Raw genomic sequence first — 16,267 nt, forward strand, 5'->3', positions numbered from 1 at the left:
CCTCTTAACCAGTCTAGACAGTATGTATTATTACTATGTCGCCATTTTATAGATGCAGAAAGCAAGAGCCATGTACATAGCTCTAAAGTATTCAATAAATCTTAACTACTCTAGGAAACAGGTGCTATTACTATATCCCCATTTCACAGATGAGGAAATTGAGTCACAGAGAGGTTAAGTAACTTCCCAAGGTCATAAACATACTAAGAAGTGGAGCCAGGACTAGCATCCACAAAGTCTTGATACCAACACTCTTCCCTGTTATCTACAGATCATACTGCTTCTACAAATTCTGGTTATGTGATTTCTGTTGTAATCACAAAACTAAAGCATCTTCATGTTAAATGATTATATGCCACAGTCACAAGTTATTGCTGATCTTGCATTTAAACATATTTTTCGTAATTATTCTGGATTGTATTTTACCCTAGTGAATTTCAACTTCTGAATTTCCAGATATTTCTCATTTTCCAAGGTCATTTGAAAATCTGATTTCCTCCTCCAATATGTTAAACTGTGAGAAAGAAGTGTAGTTTATAAAGATCACCAGATTCAAGACAGCTGAGCTCAGATTCTGACTCCATTATCTGTTAGCTATGTAACTCTGAACATGTTATGTAGTTTATTTTTTTTCTGTTCAACTGATATGGCAATACATGCCCTACCTACCCCTCCAAGGTTTGTATGAATATTAACTGTATTAATGATATGTTAGAAAATGTTTTATAAACTTTGAATCATTTCATAAATGTCAAATTATGCTTTTATTGTCACTGGTGCTCACACACTTTAAATTTAGCATTGTTTTCCAAATTAATATATTGTCTTCATTCCACTTTTAACAAACTGATGATACAAATGTGAAAGAATACTGTTACCACCTATCTGCTGCTGCTGCTGCTAAGTCGCTTCAGTTGTGTCCGACTCTGGGCAACCCCATAGACGGCAGCCCACCAGGCTCCCCCGTCCCTGGGATTCTCCAGGCAAGAATACTGGAGGGGGTTGCCATTTCCTTCTCCAATGCATGAAAGTGAAAAGTGAAAGTGAATTCGCTCAGTTGTGTCCGACTGATATTTGTGTTTTTTTAGTTTTACTTCCTCAGAGAGTCACTCCAATGATCAGAGTATCTAAAATAGGAGACTCCCATCTTTTCTTTTACTGTACACTTTCATTATTTCTGTCTTGTCTTCAGGGTCTATCGAAGTGTTAGGCACAAAGTAAGTGCTCAGCAAGTGGATTTGTTGAATGAGTAAGTGATTAAATCAAGAGAATCAAGACTATTCTCTCTCTTTCCGTTAATTCAGTGTTTCAAAACTGTTATCATTTGGAACTCAGTCACTTAGGGAAGCAGTACTGTACTCCATCAACAAACATGATCTAATTCAGTGTCTCATTTCCAGAAACTCTTAGCGATCATTCACTGTGAATTCTTTATATCTGTGAGGAAAACAGGAACATTAGGAAAATCTTGGAGAACTCCTTGGTCATCAACACCTTCTGAAACTCTGTGGACTTACTATCCAGGGCTAATCAATGGAAGTTTCTGTGAGGATGTCACGTTCTACATCTGCTCTGTCCAATATGGTAGTCACTATCTACGTAGGCATGCACTTGAGATGTGCCTAGAGACTAAGGAACCGAACTTGTAATTTTATTTCATTTAAATAGCCACACATGGCTTTTGGACGCCTATTGGATAGCACTTGCAATACTTTCTTCTCTCAGTGGTCTAAGATGATAGAGCTGTCATTGGTCAGAGAAAGACTATAAGCCTGGAAGTCTCTGGGCAGAGTCATGGGCTGTAGGGAAGTGGGAAAACGGAAAAGGATTGCTTTATTTCCTCTATGGTTAGAAGTATTGCATTTTAGAGCTCTAAAATAAGAAAATTAAAATTTGCTGCTTGGAGTAAAATGGAGTAACTGATACAATAGAAAAGGTATGAATTCTCTTCATCATTTGGCATATACTCTATTGCACTGAGAATGAGAACACAAAGAATAGTTTTATTTAGGTTTTGGAGGTATGTTCTTCACCTTAATTTAAATCAATTTTCAATAGTGCTTTTAAAAGGTTTCATAATGAAACATATTGCTAAGTGCCTCATTTCTATTTAGGTTCTAAAAATACAAACCTTTAATCGGTTCAACTTAAGATAAGGTTGGTTGAAAAACACACTGCAGTCTGAACCGATTTTCCAAAATAATAAAAGGCCCCATGAAACTTTTTACACCAAGAATTGTCATTTTAAATTCTTAGCAGGTCTGTCATTTAAATCAGGCACTATGCAATTTTCCATCAACCTACATATATATACATTCCTCTCTCTTCTGCTTTGTGTTCTGGCCAGTTCCAGTTTTTATCTCATTCTCCAGTGCACTCCTAAGCTGCTGCTTCTTACTGAAAATTGCCCAATTCACTTTAAAGATTAAAGATTTTTTTCTTAAAGAAAGATTATCTGAAATTTGCAGAGAAGCTAACCAGAATATCATAAACAATGTCACTGAGGATATTTCCTGATGATAAACACTGGTTATTTTTAGATGCATTTGGATTGGTCTCTTAGCAGACAGATCACTAGTGGTAACACTCAGTGGCTTTGGGAACTGACTGGGATTTATAACAGAAAATGAAGGTAGGACTTGTGGGAAGAAAAAGTGCCCACCTTTCCTTTCTCTTTAATTTTTTCACTTCTCTCCTCTCATTCATGTCTCAAATTAAGAGGTAAAATTAAAGTTGGGAGGAAATAGATACAGATCTTGTCTAGTTTGTCACAAGACTTGAAAGCACTGACACATTCCCACAGACATTAAACTGCTAAATGATTTATTCTTGTTAGAGTCTTTAAAAATACTAAGATTCAAATCTAGGCCTTCATACTACTATCTAACCAACTAAGGAAACTTTAAATGACATTTTAAAATCATTCATTTTCTCTAGATAGCATTCAGTACAAGGATTATATTTTATTAAAAATACCGACTTCAGGGTATTCTAATCAAGGGTTTTACAGATTCTGAAATGCTTACAGTATTTTAGGGAACCCATGAAGGGATACATCAAGACACTGTATGCTTTATACAATCTAACACACCATCGTCAGATTACCAACTGAGTTTTGCTATGTCAGGAGGTAATAAGGTATACTATTATAATCATCACTTTGTCCATATGTTGTAATCAGTTATGGCAGATTTATGGTAAAAAGAAACAACTTTAGAGTCAATAAGTAAGAACTAATGGAAAGGTTAATATGGTATTGGTTAGTAGAAAACAGAAAAAGTAGCTTGTTGCTAAGACTGAATTTAAACCAGGCATATTCAAAGCATGTAGCTCAACAGGACAATAAAACTGAATTAGTGAGGTTTAATAAATTATTAAAATTATTATCAGGTACTACAGAATCATTTGTTATACATGTTACATATCTAAGCATTTATAAAAGTGGTTATTTTTTAGAACTGAAATACATTTCTAAATGTTAGCACACAAAATAGGACACAAATTTATACTCTATATATGTTTTATTTGAAGAATTTTTATGTAACAATGGAGAATATTAATTGTTAACACTGAAATTTAAAATCAGTTAAACTTTATAACATGACTTAAAATATTTACTTATAGTTTCATGATCAAAACATTTGTCTTTCTAAATTGAACGTTCCCCTCATTACATTTAGCCCTGTACAGCAATTGCCAGTTTGGGAAATTACAAAGGAAACTTAAATTAGATAAAAATTACTTGGAAATCTTTATTCCTTCTTCATGTGACTCAACCTTATATTCATGAGAATATGTTAAAATAAAAAAAGCAAACTCCCAAGAAATGATGATAGTTTCCATTAATTGAGAGCTATGAGGCAGCTTCCTGCCCTGACACAGTTTTTATATAGGACCTTGAGAGTAGAATACTTATACCACATGCTCACTATCTTCCCCCAAGAAAAAGCAGCACCTTGGTTGTCAAGTCCTATGACATGGATAACATACACATGTATCACTTTGTTGCTTAATAACGAATCTGTCTTTAGTACATTTAAATAACATTTCCTTCACAATTTTTATAAAACACCTTTCTCTAAAGAGTTCAAAGTAAGCTTACTAATATATCCAGTCAACACTCACAGTTTCTGTACATGGTAGACAATACTGAGTATGCAAATAAGGAAAGAGTTTCTATATATTCCAGATCTAGTCAGGTTAAATTTAAAAAACTTACTTCCATTACACATTCCAGTTTGCTATATAGAACACAATATTCTACAGAGTTCTGGCTAAATAAATAAGATAGTGATAAAAATCACACACTCATTTAATCTCTGTCAATTAGCCTGGGTTTAGATTAGTCAGTGTTTCCCAACAATCTAGCGGAAGGTAGATACTACATATGTAAAAACATGGTCTTGGCTATTATTTTAATTTTGCCAACAACAACTATATGGAGTTTGGAATCTCAACAGGACAGTATTTCTATAAGGAAAACGGAACTGATTATCTGAAAATTAAAGCAATTATCAATTTTGTGTTTCAGATAATGTATATGTTTTATGCTATCAAAGAAATGAGGAAAAAGAAAGAAAAGAAAAAGATTCAAACAGGAAGTTCATATGAGAAGGATTTAAACTAGTCAGTTCCTAACAACAGTTAAGTATAACCTTTTGGAAATTAATTTACATAATGATAATCTACATGTGGTAAGGTTGAAATTATTTAAATGACATTATATTTCACTATTTAGTGTTGCTCCACCACTGCTTTAGCAGTGAATTCTTATGAAATGTAATGCAGCTAATGAGGTAGCTTTTTAACTGAACAAACTGACAGGCCCCATATCTGCAGAGGCAGCTTGAAACCGTGCCCAACCTCTTGGCTTCCCAAGAGGCTTTTCAAAATTCAATAAATAACATCTGTAGGCGATGTTGGGTGCAGACCTAGCAGAGTGCGTCATAACACTGTGCTGGCAGAACAAAGAAACCATGACGACTGCCAAGTTTCCATGGCAACTGCTGCGAGGCTCTGAGAGTATAATAGCACATCAATCACTGTCCAAAAGAACTTCATTATCAGCTAGAAAAAACCTTTAGGATCTGTTTAGTGTGCAATTGTGGGTTAACTCACCTCAAAGCCTTGCTCTCTAGCAAAAGTGGCAGCTTCCTGAAATAAAAAAAAAGAACAGTTAATTATAAAGTGCTAGGTAATGAAGAAATAATCCATTTTGAAACTCATTCAAACAGTCTTCTTTTTACACAATTATCTCAATATACTCACAAAGTTCAATTTTTATTCTTACATGGAAAAAAAGATTTCTTTTTTCCTTGGCATAAAAAAAAGGCAGCAAATGTCAACACACTTCACAAGCTGAAATAAAGAAGATGTAGTACATGTTTTTACTGTAGCTGTCACCATGAGTTCAGGTGTTTTGACCCCGACAAAGAAAATCATTTGAAACCTAAGGAAGATGCTGATGGTTATGTTTTTAATTAAAACAATACCTTTCAGAAAACTCTTCTGTAAGAAGAATGTTTGCTAATAAATTAGATTCAGAAAACCCACCATTTTGCAATCTCTGATTTATTCAGGCAAAGGTCATCAAAGGATGCTCAATTCATTAGGTTAAAGAATGACGGGGAACTGGTTATTTCATGGAATCAAAGTATCAAAGATCACATGCTGGTCACGAGGAGCAAAGTATAACTTTATAGCGGAAGAATCAAGCAGTCATCACTTTAACCCAGTGATCACTCTTACTACCTAATATTCTGATCACCAAATAGTCTGTGGCTTCTGTCATAATGTAGTATAAGGCACAGAGCACCATCTATCTATAAAGTTTTTAACATGAATTAATTAAAATTTTATTCAATAACTTGCAATCTACAGGAAATATATAGAGGACAGAAGAACAAGTTAAATGATACACTGAGAAAGCTAATAAACAAATCCATAGTGAAGTGAAGTCGCTCAGTTGTGTCCGACTCTTTGCGACCCCATGGGCTGTAGCCTACCAGGCTCCTCTGTCCATGGGATTTTCCAGGCAATAGTCCTGGAGTGGATTGCTATTTCCTTCCCCAGGGGATCTTCCCAACCCAGGGATCGAACCCGGGTCTCCTGCACTGTAGACAGACACTTTACCGTCAGACAGGACAAGTATCTTGGTCTTTTTAGTAAGTCAACATCATGATAGAATGTATAGGAGTAATGTACAGATTTTAATTGGAAACTGTTTCAACAAACCAGTTGTAAAATACATTTTGGGTAAGTCTGATTATGAAATGGAAATCAAATAATATTAGGAATTATCAACTTGATATGAAAAAATCCTAGATTTTCAGGTGTATCCTGAAGTATCCTGGGATAAAATGGCATGGTATATGTAATTTATTTTAGAAAACTTAAAAACAAAAAAGAAAGTGAAGCAAAAATGGTAAAATATTAATGTATCTAGATGTATTCAGTATTACTATTTTTGCCTGTTTGAAAATTTGTGTAATAAAATGTCTACCCCCTCATTTCTCTCTGACTTAAGATGACAGGGTAACAAATGCTGAATATTTTTTAAAATTTAGTTAAAAATTTTAAAACAATGTTTTTCTAGATATTAAATATATCTTAAGGGCACAATCTGATGAACATTATTATATAATCTAATGCCCTTATAATAGGCTATCAAATGAAAAAAATACATCTGTGTAACCAAATCCTTTCCCTTTCTTCATTCTCTACTTTGTGTATGTATTTTCATTTTAGTACTGATACAGAAAATGGAGGCAATATTACTTTTCAATTCCACTTCCCTCTTGAAGACTAAAAAAAAAAAAAAAAACTGCAGACAACTGTCAAGAGTCTCTACATCTTAACTTACATTCCTCCAGAATTATCTTTGCCAAGAGATATTAATAGAAGGATGGGATGTGAGCCTGAGTAGTGAGCAGATCCAACTTGACTAAAATGACTGCTGCACCAAACCATGTAAGGCAGAAACTACAGTTAATGTCTCCAGCACAAATCTGGGTACTATCTACATGTTAAGGAAAACATAGAGAAAAGAAATATGTATGCAGTTATAGTCCAATATACTAATACCATGTAAGTTTAAAGAACCACTTTGAGGGTCTGAGAAGAGTGAAACATACTATCACAATTAAACACTGAAGTTAATAGAAAGTGATAAGCTGAAAGTACAGCTCCTTAGGGTGTTCACTAGAGAAGCATAAAACTGACTGAGTTAACCTTAGTTGATACAGATAAAACAAATTAAATCATGATCTTGACAATTGGGGTAAGGATGGTTAGCCTTCTTGACAATTTACTTCCACCAGAATCTTGTATACCAGACAGTCAATAATATTTACTAGCTTGGATGTCAAGGAAAAGGATAGGGTTCAAAAGATAGCAATGTAAAATTTTTCCAAGTTGTCCAACTCAAGAATTAACCAAGCTAATTCTTATAAAAAAAACAACAAAACAGCTTTGTGAGAACTACTTATTTATATGGAACTTTATCAGAGGCATGAAAGAAACCTAAAGGACTGTAAGACAAAGTTAATATGACAAATCTGTACAACTAAAATTGTACTAAGACATAAAAACTCAAAATTCATATACAGTAGATAAGTTGCCTTTTTAATATCCAGTTTTGCTCCCCAAAGTAAGAAGCAATAGACTGTGATCCGTTATGGTACAACAGAAGTGACTAATTGCAAGAAGGCACATTTACCAATGTCAGATCATTATTCTTCAATGAAACTGAGCCCTAGGACTCTTCCACATCTGTAAACTATTCCAAGCACTAACATATTTCTGACTGAGGAAGGACATGCTGAAGAAAAGTCAACTCAATTTTCTATCTTAGCGCCCCCTCACACAGGTTTGCAGAGCTGTGCCCTATCACTGAAAAGCTAAGCACTTGTTCTATAGCTTAAAAAGATCTTATCTCCCGACTTCCTCCCACCTTCCTTTGATCTTGGGTTGGTGCCCCCAGTCACTCCATTAGTAAAGGCAGCTGGCTCACATCACTGCAGACTTTCCCACAGCTAACCTCTGATCTGAAGGTGTTTGTAGATACAACGATGGAACAACATTTATTTTTCCCTCACAGCAAAACAAATAAAACAACACAGAGGAACAGTTTGACCCAGTAAGAATTTGATGGAGAATTTTAGTCCTAAGATTCACTGCATGGAGGGACAAAAAGAAAAGGCATTAGGTCAGAAATCAGGGAAGAAAAAAGGCATAAATGGTGGGCAGAACAGTAAGGCAGGTTCCAAATATCAGGGGTAATTCCAAGTGAACTGATCACACTAAATTGAAAAGGACTTTTTAGCGTGCCTTCGCAGTAAAAGTGAGAAAAGAAAACAAGCAAGTCCCCATCTGTGCTGCCCCAGGGCGCCACGTACTGAGTTTCACAAATCTAATGAAGCAGTCAGGTTAAAATCCAACCGCAGAGTGGATGTGACATGTGGAGAACAGCTAGGGTTAGAATAGAGAAGCATGGCGGTCCCTAATGCAGGTGATTATCCATGTGATAATCATTATATTTACAGGCTTTCCATTTTAGATCTGACATCAAAAATCACAAAGGAGGAGGGATTAAGGAAATAAACAACCGACACAGAGGCTTTCCTGCTCCCCTGAGAGTGTAGCACTTTCATTCATGCATGACAAGCAACAAAAGCAAACCAAACAGGCCAGGAAAGAGTATTTCTGAGAAGGCTGGATTTCACATTAACACTACTTTCCATTTTGATAACTTTCACTATTATTCAGTTTCTCATACAGGTCACATTTTCAAAATCAGTTCCCATTGTTGTCTAAGCTATAATACAGTATCATTTTTGGTTTACAATGAATGATACTCACATATGTCTTTTTACAACAACAAAGTCATTTTTTTCCTTCCTGGAATTGAGTGTTGTGAATAAAATGGCATATAATTAAAGTCTTAGGCTCTCATCTACACCACGCTATTTAGGATTTGCAGTAGGCTTGCTGCTTCACCGACTCGGCTAAAAGGATGCAGCAACAACCAAGAACAGTTTTTGAGTAGAGGTTTAAAAAATAAAGCTGAAATTCATGGTTAATGAAAACTATGGAATACTTACATGAAGAACTATTTAAAGGGATTAGCAAACCGCTACTAAAAAGCACAGTTCTCAGGTTATATAGGAAAGGAACAACTCCAGTGTGTGTCTGTGTGTATGAAAATACAACAATTTCCTTTATATCTAAGAAGAAAACTATTTTCTTTGCATTTTGCCTGATAACACCTTGATTTTATGTAGAATTATCTGTAGTCACTATAAAACTAAAACCATAAACAGGCCATATTGTTATTCTCATTCTAATTATCTGTTACTAGTTACATAGAAATACAAATGATTTCTGTATTATTGGCCTTATATCCTGAGACTTTGCCAAATTAACTTATTGATTGTAGGAACTATCCTTTTCCTTTAGGGAAACAAGATGTTCCTACTAACCAAACCACAAAGTTATTTTAAGAATTTAGCAACATGCCTTAAAAAATCATCTCTCTTTTCTCCAGGGTAATCTGAAGGGTGTAACTACAAACTACCCACCACTATCATAGCTCATAACCCTTGCTCTCCTACTTCTGGCTCTACATTTCAAGGCACTGAATCCATTTAGAGCTATTATCTGCTTGCTTATGTTACCACTCTGTTTTTCGACATAGGACATGAGGGATCTTGGGTGTTGACTGAAACTTCATGGACTGAAGTAAAAAAAGAACATCCAGCTTAGGACCAAAGAAAGATAACTCTGACTATCCACAGAAGGCAGCTCATCCATTCAAAATAAACTATTTTGCTGCTCCAAAGCAAACAGGAAGCAGCAAACTCACTGGAGTTTGCATGGTCTTCACTCAAGTCATAGGAGTCCAGCCAGAGCTCTGGGAAAAGCCAAGGGAGAATGGAACCACCAAAACAGTTCTATTTTGTTTGTTCATCTCTCCATCCAACTAGTATTTACCCTGCAAGGATACTTTTAGGCTAACAGATACTATAATGCTAGAGATACATCAGTGTTGCAGCTGTTATACATCTTATTGGACTTCAACTTGCAATATTTGAAACAATACTGTAAATCCTAAATGGTGTGGTGTACATGAGAGTCTAAGATGGAATGATATCTATGTCTGTCTCTATCTATATAAATCTATGTATAAAAATCTCTGCATATAAATAAAATCCATATATTTTTATACAATTATATGTATGAAGCCTTTTTTGAAGGTTTTAAATGCAAGATAGTACTGGTCAGGAAGCAGTTACAGACAAACAGAAAGAGTAGTTGGCTTAGAAGACCTTCACTAAGGTTACCATTTTATAGCTCATTTGATATGTAATCTTGGGCAAGTCACTCAGTATATATCAGTTTATATTAGTAAAACTGAGTCCAAGAAAACTGACTGGATTATTACTAGGAATAAGGAAAATATTTAATGTGAACTATAAAATCATATCACCTATTAAATTCAAGCTTTTGGTAAAATCTTAGGAAAATTTAAGCAAATGAATTTCAGAGCATCCAGAGTACATTCCATGATTTGTCCTATCTATGGATCATATGTGTAGCAGGAAGCCTCTAAAATGGTTGCCTACTGTGTAGATCCCTAACTGGCGACATTCAAATCCTTGGTAAAATTTTCTCCCCTTTGTGTGTTGTCTGGACTAAGAGACTCACTTTTAACAAATACCTGACAAAAAGTGATGGGATGTCTTGTTTGTTTGTTCTCTTGCTCACACGCTCTCTCTCAGCTCTCACTCTAGGGGAAATAAGCTGCCATGTTGTGAGTTCCCCCATGGAGCGGCCCATAACTAACCATCAGAGAGGATCTAGGGCTTGCTAACAGCCACGTGAATGAGCTTGGAAGTGAATCCTCCCCAAGCAGTGACAGGACTACAGCCCTGGCTGACATCCTGACTTCAGCCTTGTAAGAGACTCTGAATTGAGAGGCACCAAACTAAGCTGTGCCCAGATTCTCTATCCACATCTTATACATGAGGAATCTAAGCCTCTAAGAGGTTAACTAACATGGTCCCATTCAGAAAACCTCTCTATTCAGATTATGCTAATCCTTAAAAAAATCCTCACAAAAGTCAAACCAAACAAGCGTGGCTAACAGATCAATCACAGGTGAGAAAATAAAGGAAAGATAATTTAGAAACATATTATCTAAATGGTTTTCTATACCTGATTGTGATTAATCATTTCTTAGCTGTAGCAGTGATACACCTCTGAGTCAGGCTGACATTTAATGATAAAGAACTATCTGCTGTTAATTTTTTTCCTATATTCAGCTGAGTTCAGTTGCTCAGTCATGTCTGACTATTTGTGACCCCATGGACTGTAGCATTATGAAGACTTATATTGCTTAATCAAATCCTAAAAGATGATCCTGTTAAAGTGCTGCACTCAATATGTCAGCAAGTTTGAAAAACTCAGCAGTGACCACAGGACTGGAAAAGGTCAGTTTTCATTCCAATCCCAAAGAAGGGCAAAGCCAAAGAATGTTCAAACTACCGCACAGTTGCACTCATTTCACATGCTAACGAAATGACACTCAAAATTCTCCAATCCAGGCTTCAAAAATACATGAACTGTGAACTTCCAGATGTTCAAGCTGTATTAAGAAAAGGCAGAGGAACCAGAGATCAAATTGCCAACATCTGTTGGATCATGGAAAAGCAAGAGAGTTGCAGAAAAAAAAATCTACTTCTGCTTTATTACTTCCAAGCCTTTGACTGTGTAGATCACAACAACCTGGAAAATTCTTCAAGAGATGGGAATACCAGGCCACCTTACCTGCCTCTTGAGAAATCTGTATGCAGGTCAAGAAGCAACAGCTAGAACCAGACATGGAAAGACAGACTGATTTCAAGTTGGGAAAGGAGTACGTCAAGGCTGTATATTGTCACCCTGCTTATTTAACTTATATGCAGAGTACATCATGTGAAATGCTGGGCTGGATGAAGCACATGCCGGAGTCGAGATTGCCGGGAGAAAAATCAATAACCTCAGATACGCAGATGACACCACACTTATGGCAGAAAGCAAAGAAGAACTAAAGAGCCTCTCGATGAAAGTGAAAGAGAAGAGTGAAAAAGCTGGCTTAAAACTTAACATTCAAAAAATAATAGGATCATGGCATCTGGTCTCATCACGTCACGGCAAATAGATGGGGAAACAATGGAAACAATGACACACTTAATTTTCTTGGTCTCCAAAATCACTGAAGATGGTGATTGCAGCCATGAAATTAAAAGATGCTTGCTCCGTGGAAGAAAAGCTATGACCAACCTAGACAGCATACTGAAAGGCAGAGACATTTCTTAGGCAACGAACACACATCTAGTCAAAGCTATGGTTCTTCCAGTAGTCATGTATGGATGTGAGAGTTGGACTATAAAGAAAGTTGAGCATCGAAGAACTGGATGCTTTTGAACTGTGGTGCTGGAGAAGATTCTTGAGAGTCCTTTGGACAGCAAGGAGATCAAACCAGTCAATCATAAGGGAAATCAGTCCTGAATATTCATTGGAAGGACTGATACTGTAGCTGAAACTCCAATACTTTGGCCACCTGATGTAAAGCACGGACTTATTGGAAAAGACCCTGATGCTGGGAAAGATTGAAGGTGAGAGAAGGGGATGACAAAGGTTGAGATGGTTGGATGGCATCACCAACTCAATGGACATGAGTTTGAGCAAGCTCCAGGAGCTGGGATGGACCGGGAAGCCTGGTGTGCTGCAGTCCACGGGGTCCCAAAAAGTTGGTCATGACTGAACCAAACTAACTGATATTGCTTAAGCCTCTAAATATTTCTTCACACTATGAGTTACTTTTACCTTGTACTATTTACAAAATGTACTTTGTACTTATTTATAAAAATATTTACATATTTTCCTATGAGACTGCATTAATGTTATACTACTTTTAATACTAAATTATTTGTGAAGAGGAAAAGTTTTAACTTGTAAATAAAGTAAACAAAGGCTGGAGAATATTTTTAAGTAAATATAAATCTGAGAAACCCCTTTTAAAATGTTTCATTCATGAAAATATCTGTACTGGTTTTTCAAAGAACATACAACTTCTGGGAGATTTTCAACCTGTGTTCTGGCATTTATTACCATATGCTTCCTGCCTGCAGAATGCTGAATATAAATGTTATTTAACATTTATTGAGTGTCAAAAACTCTGTGGGGCAATGTATAAGCTATAAAGACAAGCATGGCCCCTATCCAATGCTAAAAATTAAACAGTGAATAAAGTATACCTTCATAAACATGACTGAAAAAAATCACATAGCTGAATTATAAGCCAAATAAATTAGGTTCAGTTTAGAACATACTTAATCCTTTCACAAAATGATTTACTAGGTGATGTGTCTGTTTTGCCAAGGAAAGCGGTTCATCACTCCCACTGTTATGCATATTTAATGATGGTAGGTAAAGGAAAGCAAGTTTAGGAAAAGTATTTCATCAAAATTTGATTGACTAGCTATTTGGGCTAACTTGTAGACTAATCCAAGTTTTTCAGCTGCTAAAAAAAAAAAAGAGGAGAGGTGATAGGATAAGAAAACGATTAGGGGAGTAGGCCTCTTATTGGGTGTTTTATTTCCATTTCTAGTGAGATACCATGTGCATGGCATAATGAAGACACTTAACAGGTGTCAATTATTTTCATTTCATTTGATCCTCATAAAAATCCCATAAAATATGTATTCTTCTCCTTTCATAAATAAAAATCTGAAGGTTCGGAGACATTAAAGTATATATTCAATACCAAATAAAATGTATTCATAATAGCTGGCATCTGGATCTGATGATTTCTGAACGGTTTGTGCTGGTCTGCTGACTCTTTTGGCTGTTTTGTCTCTACCTCATTTTCAATTTTGAAAGACATTTTTGCAGGGTATAGAATTTGAGATTGACAATTTTTCTCTGAGTTTCAGCTTGCACTGTTTCAGATGCATTCTTTCTTGGCTCCTGGGCTCTAGAACACAGACTCAATAGCTGTGGCATGTGGTTAGCTGCTCTGCAGCATGTGGGATCTTCATGGATCAGGGATCAGCCCATGTCTCCTGCATTGGCAGGATCATCCCTGAGCGACCAGGGAAGCCCTCAGATGCATTCTTATCTTTGTTTCTCTATATAGAATATATCTTTAAAAATCTGTTTTCAGATTTATCACTGACTTTATGCAATGTGATTATGATGTTCCTTGGTGTAGTTTTTTTCCTTGTTTCTTTTGCGGTTTGTTGGGCTTCTTTGATTTCTGGGTTTATAGTATTCTTCAAATTTGGAACATTTTCACTCTTTTTTACTTCAAATATCTGTTTTGTTTCTCCTCTCTAGGACTCCAAATATGAATGTTAGGTCACTTGAACTTGAGCAATCCCTGTATTATGCTATTAGTAGAATACGTATAAGTTTTAAAACAGACATTTTTCTTCTTTGCTGCATTACCAGTGAAGAACTGAAGGCCTATGGAGACCAGGCTACAGCTTGTTAACCTTAAGATAAGTAAAATGTATCTTTAGACAGATGTTACTTCCCTCATTTATTGGAAAAAGAAAAAAATCTAAAACTTAAGTCACTTATATTAATAAAAAACAGTAAAAGACAAGATAAATAATTGATTCTTGCAAGTTTAGATACATGTTTACGTGGGGCAATGAGAAAGGTATTACTGATCAGTGTTAAAAATTAGATCAAAAAAGGAAAGGAAGACCTTAGGATGGGGAGACATTGGCATTTTTATTAAGTATCTTAATCTTTTCTCTCAAATGTGTACCAATATCCTTTATTTTTTCTATATTCCATGCATTAAGCTTCTTAAAGTTTCTAAGCTTCCTATCACACCTTCCTAAGGTCAAGGTAAGATAATCACTGCTACCTTAGGGTCAAGGTGTGATAATCACTGCTCCGTAGTTTCCACCCTCTATGGCCACCCTAATGACCCTATCAGCAGAACCTATCATAAAAGCTCCTCTATTCTTTGAGTCTCCTGGTCTTTCAAGGGAGAAGAGGAAACAATTAGAAATCATAATAACATTCACAATCCAAAATATTACTGAATTAACTTAAAAAGAAACTTATAGGAACACACTGTGACTTAATAACATTAAAAAGACAGTTAAAAAAACAAACAAACAGAAAACAAAATGAGAAGCATCTAATCTCCTAACCTCTAGTTGGGGATGGGGGTCAGGGGTGGAAAAGGTAGTTCTTCTCAGGTCATAATTTTTAAACTACGGATGTGTATATAACACATTCCATCCAAGTATCACCAAAACCCAGTATTATTTTCATTCTTGCCAGGTGACTCACAATAATTATGCAGAAAGTGTACAGTAGCAGTATGCCTTAGAAACAAGTCTAATATAGACAAAATTAGACTTTTCATAATGGCCAGTGGGAAGAAACAAGGTTAGGCATGGTGGTAACCATCAATACAGGTCTCTCAAGGAAAAGAAAAAAGAAAGCGAAGAGCACACTACCACCACTAACAAAAAAAAAACCCCACAACAAAAATGAAACTACAAAGAAGTCAACGGAAAAAAAAAGTCAGGCTATTAAAAAAATAATTACAGAAAGAGGACAGGAAACACCCAACATAATATGTATCTCCATAAATACTTAACTGAAAGCATAACTCCCTTACCCTTCCTCTAAGATAAATATGTTTAAAAAGCTACTTTTGAAGCCAGTATTGCATTTGATAATGAAATGGGAGACAATCATCTTAAGTCTACAAACTAGAACCAAGAGATATTTATCTACCTTGCAAACCTTTTTTTTTCCTTTTGGGCTGCCCCATGTGTGATTGAACCTGTTGTCCCCTTGCAGTGGAAGCGAGGAGTCCTAACCACTGAACTGCCAGGGAATTCCCTTTTTTTCCCCCCCTCACAAACCTTTTGTCAGAATCTGAGATAACACATTTAATCCAAGTGCTTGCCTGTGTGCTTAGGAGTCTCTGTAACAAAGCATGAGTTTTCATTAGATACCAACAACACACTGGGAAATGAAGGTAATTCAGCACAGAGGTAGTAACAAAGTACTGACATTTTTATTGTACTGAACATTATAAAGTGACTGGCTGGCTAACAAATGGGATTTTTGTTAAAAGTATTTTTGACTTACTGTACATAGTATTATAAATCGGCTTCAACCTCTATCCATTTTGGAAACTTTTCCCATTGGTCACCAATCCTAGCTTTCTCCTTCACCTTTCTGAATAGGA

General features: G+C 35.8%; 1 protein-coding gene across 2 annotated transcripts in view; it reads right to left on the bottom strand.

Annotated features, from left to right (window-relative positions):
• ADK (adenosine kinase) overlaps positions 1-16,267 on the bottom strand; it is a 540,760-nt gene that overhangs the window by 103,947 nt on the left and 420,546 nt on the right. For both annotated transcript variants that reach the window (XM_052640201.1, XM_052640202.1), the window contains exon 8: positions 5,119-5,154. In XM_052640201.1, coding sequence (XP_052496161.1) covers positions 5,119-5,154 — 36 coding nt within the window. The remainder of the gene's footprint in view (positions 1-5,118; positions 5,155-16,267) is intronic.

Source organism: Budorcas taxicolor, chromosome 5 (genome assembly GCF_023091745.1).
Source record: "Budorcas taxicolor isolate Tak-1 chromosome 5, Takin1.1, whole genome shotgun sequence".
Taxonomy (NCBI): Eukaryota; Metazoa; Chordata; class Mammalia; order Artiodactyla; family Bovidae; genus Budorcas; species Budorcas taxicolor.